The 2,420-nt window shown below is 40.2% G+C and overlaps 1 protein-coding gene and 1 pseudogene across 1 annotated transcript; one reads left to right on the forward strand and one right to left on the reverse strand.

The window, feature by feature from the left end:
- LOC123981960 overlaps positions 1–487 on the forward strand; it is an 893-nt pseudogene extending 406 nt beyond the window's left edge.
- Positions 488–1,890: 1,403 nt separating this feature from the next.
- LOC123982247 (heat shock protein 30-like) lies at positions 1,891–2,418 on the reverse strand (the record flags this gene model as incomplete). The annotated part of the gene is made up of 1 exon (XM_046067678.1): positions 1,891–2,418. A coding segment is annotated over one exon (462 nt), but the record flags the coding sequence as incomplete, so codon positions are not given.
- Between the last annotated feature and the right edge of the window lie 2 nt (positions 2,419–2,420).

The raw sequence follows: 2,420 nt of genomic DNA on the forward strand, positions 1-2,420 counted from the left end.
GTGTGGCCCTGAGACCGCTCTCCTACCAGCTGGAGAAAGAGGGAGAGCGCTTTGGCCTGACCCTGGACACTCAAGGCTTTTCCCCAGAGGAGCTGTCTATCAGGCAGGTGGGCAGGAAGCTGAGAGTCAGCGGGAAGACAGAGAAGAAGCAGGAGGACCGGAAAGGCTCCTACTCTTACAGACGCCAGGAGTTCAGACAGGAGTTTGATCTGCCTGAAGGGCTGAACCCCGAAGCCGTCACCTGCTGCCTGGCTCCAGACGGGAAGCTCCACATCCAGGCGGCCAGAGCTCCATGTGCTGAGGAGGCTGAGAGAGAGCTGACCATCAAGAGGAGCTCGGAGGAGAAACCACAGCAGGGTGTGTGTTCACACACAGAAGGCAGCAGCACAGAGACACACAACAGCACACAGGACAAACCTGAAGACATGGACTCAGCTACATGTTGTTCTAACAATGTGCAGTAAATGTGGCTTATAAATGTGTTGAATGATGATTATCCCTGCAACCCTGTACGCAGGATAAGCGGTTGACGATGGATGGATGAATGATGATTATATGAGCTTTTTGTTTATTATTGAATATACACAATAAATATATATAAAAGAGAAAATTCAGCTTATTTAATTGTATTTTTACAATTGACAAAAATAAAGTATATTTCTGTAGGTTTAAAATACAACACTTGTAATAACATGTTGTTCTAACAATGTGCAGTAAATGTGGTTTCATTCAAATGTTAGGCTAAATGTAAAATCTACTTTTGTCTGTGAACAAAAAGTATAGCACACTTACAATATGTATTGTTGAGCTTCATTAAAAGGGGAAGGAATGAAGGAAATGTTCATTGAATAGCCACTATGAATTGCTTTATAGGTCCAAAATTACTTCTTTGATGAATATGGGCTAATTGTGACTTTTACCCACAGCTCTCCACTGTATCAAAGTGATTGTAGGTACAGAAAACAGGAAAAATCAATGTGTGAAGAAAAAGGTGACTTTTTCTGTCGATTAACAGCAAATCCACATATGGTAGAGTCAAACAATTTTTTGGATGATTATTTTTGAAATTAGTAAATCATACTGAACATAATATGTTTCAATTCCTGATTTTCCTGGGACAGCTGATGGAAATGATGAATGAAAATGTCAAGTCTTCACCTGACTGAGAAGAGAAAATGATGTGATGACATTTAAACTGAACCATTCAAAAATATTTCAAAACCATTCAATGAGGTAACTCACAGAGCAGACATTCTAAATTGACTGTCAAAAAGCAAAAGCAAATGAACATTGACAGGAGTCACAAAAAGATGCTATTTATATGAAGAATACATTTTTTTTATTAAAAGAATGCAAACGGTTTGGAATTCAAAACATGAGCCGTTATCTCAAGCACATAAAGCAACAGAAGTCACATATTCCAATTAAATGCAATATTACACCCATCATGAAAGTAAGTAGGTCAAAGTTATCGAACAATTTTCATGTCACCAAAACTTTAATAAATGTAATTCATAATTAATTCCAGCTCATACCCTCACTAATGAAGGTAAACACTAACAAAATACTCTTTATACCCTTTAAGCTGTTGCAGCTATTAATGTTGTTTTGTTTTTTACCTACAGTAAAAAATTTTTTTACAAAAACATAGTGAAAGTTTCAATACATTTTTTGATCATGCATAAACAAATTGAAACACATTCTTATCATTTAACACTTGAACCTTATGTTATTGTAAGTGTTGTATTTTAAACCTACAGAAATATACTTTATTTTTGTCAAATGTAAAAATACAATTAAATAAGCTGAATTTTCTCTTTTATATATATTTATTGTGTATATTCAATAATAAACAAAAAGCTCATATAATCATCATTCATCCATCCATCGTCAACCGCTTATCCTGCGTACAGGGTTGCGGGGATAATCATCATTCAACACATTTATAAGCCACATTTACTGCACATTGTTAGAACAACATGTAGCTGAGTCCATGTCTTCAGGTTTGTCCTGTGTGCTGTTGTGTGTCTCTGTGCTGCTGCCTTCTGTGTGTGAACACACACCCTGCTGTGGTTTCTCCTCCGAGCTCCTCTTGATGGTCAGCTCTCTCTCAGCCTCCTCAGCACATGGAGCTCTGGCCGCCTGGATGTGGAGCTTCCCGTCTGGAGCCAGGCAGCAGGTGACGGCTTCGGGGTTCAGCCCTTCAGGCAGATCAAACTCCTGTCTGAACTCCTGGCGTCTGTAAGAGTAGGAGCCTTTCCGGTCCTCCTGCTTCTTCTCTGTCTTCCCGCTGACTCTCAGCTTCCTGCCCACCTGCCTGATAGACAGCTCCTCTGGGGAAAAGCCTTGAGTGTCCAGGGTCAGGCCAAAGCGCTCTCCCTCTTTCTCCAGCTGGTAGGAGAGCGGTCTCAGGGCCACAC

This window comes from Micropterus dolomieu, linkage group LG13 (genome assembly GCF_021292245.1).
Source record: "Micropterus dolomieu isolate WLL.071019.BEF.003 ecotype Adirondacks linkage group LG13, ASM2129224v1, whole genome shotgun sequence".
NCBI lineage: Eukaryota > Metazoa > Chordata > Actinopteri > Centrarchiformes > Centrarchidae > Micropterus > Micropterus dolomieu.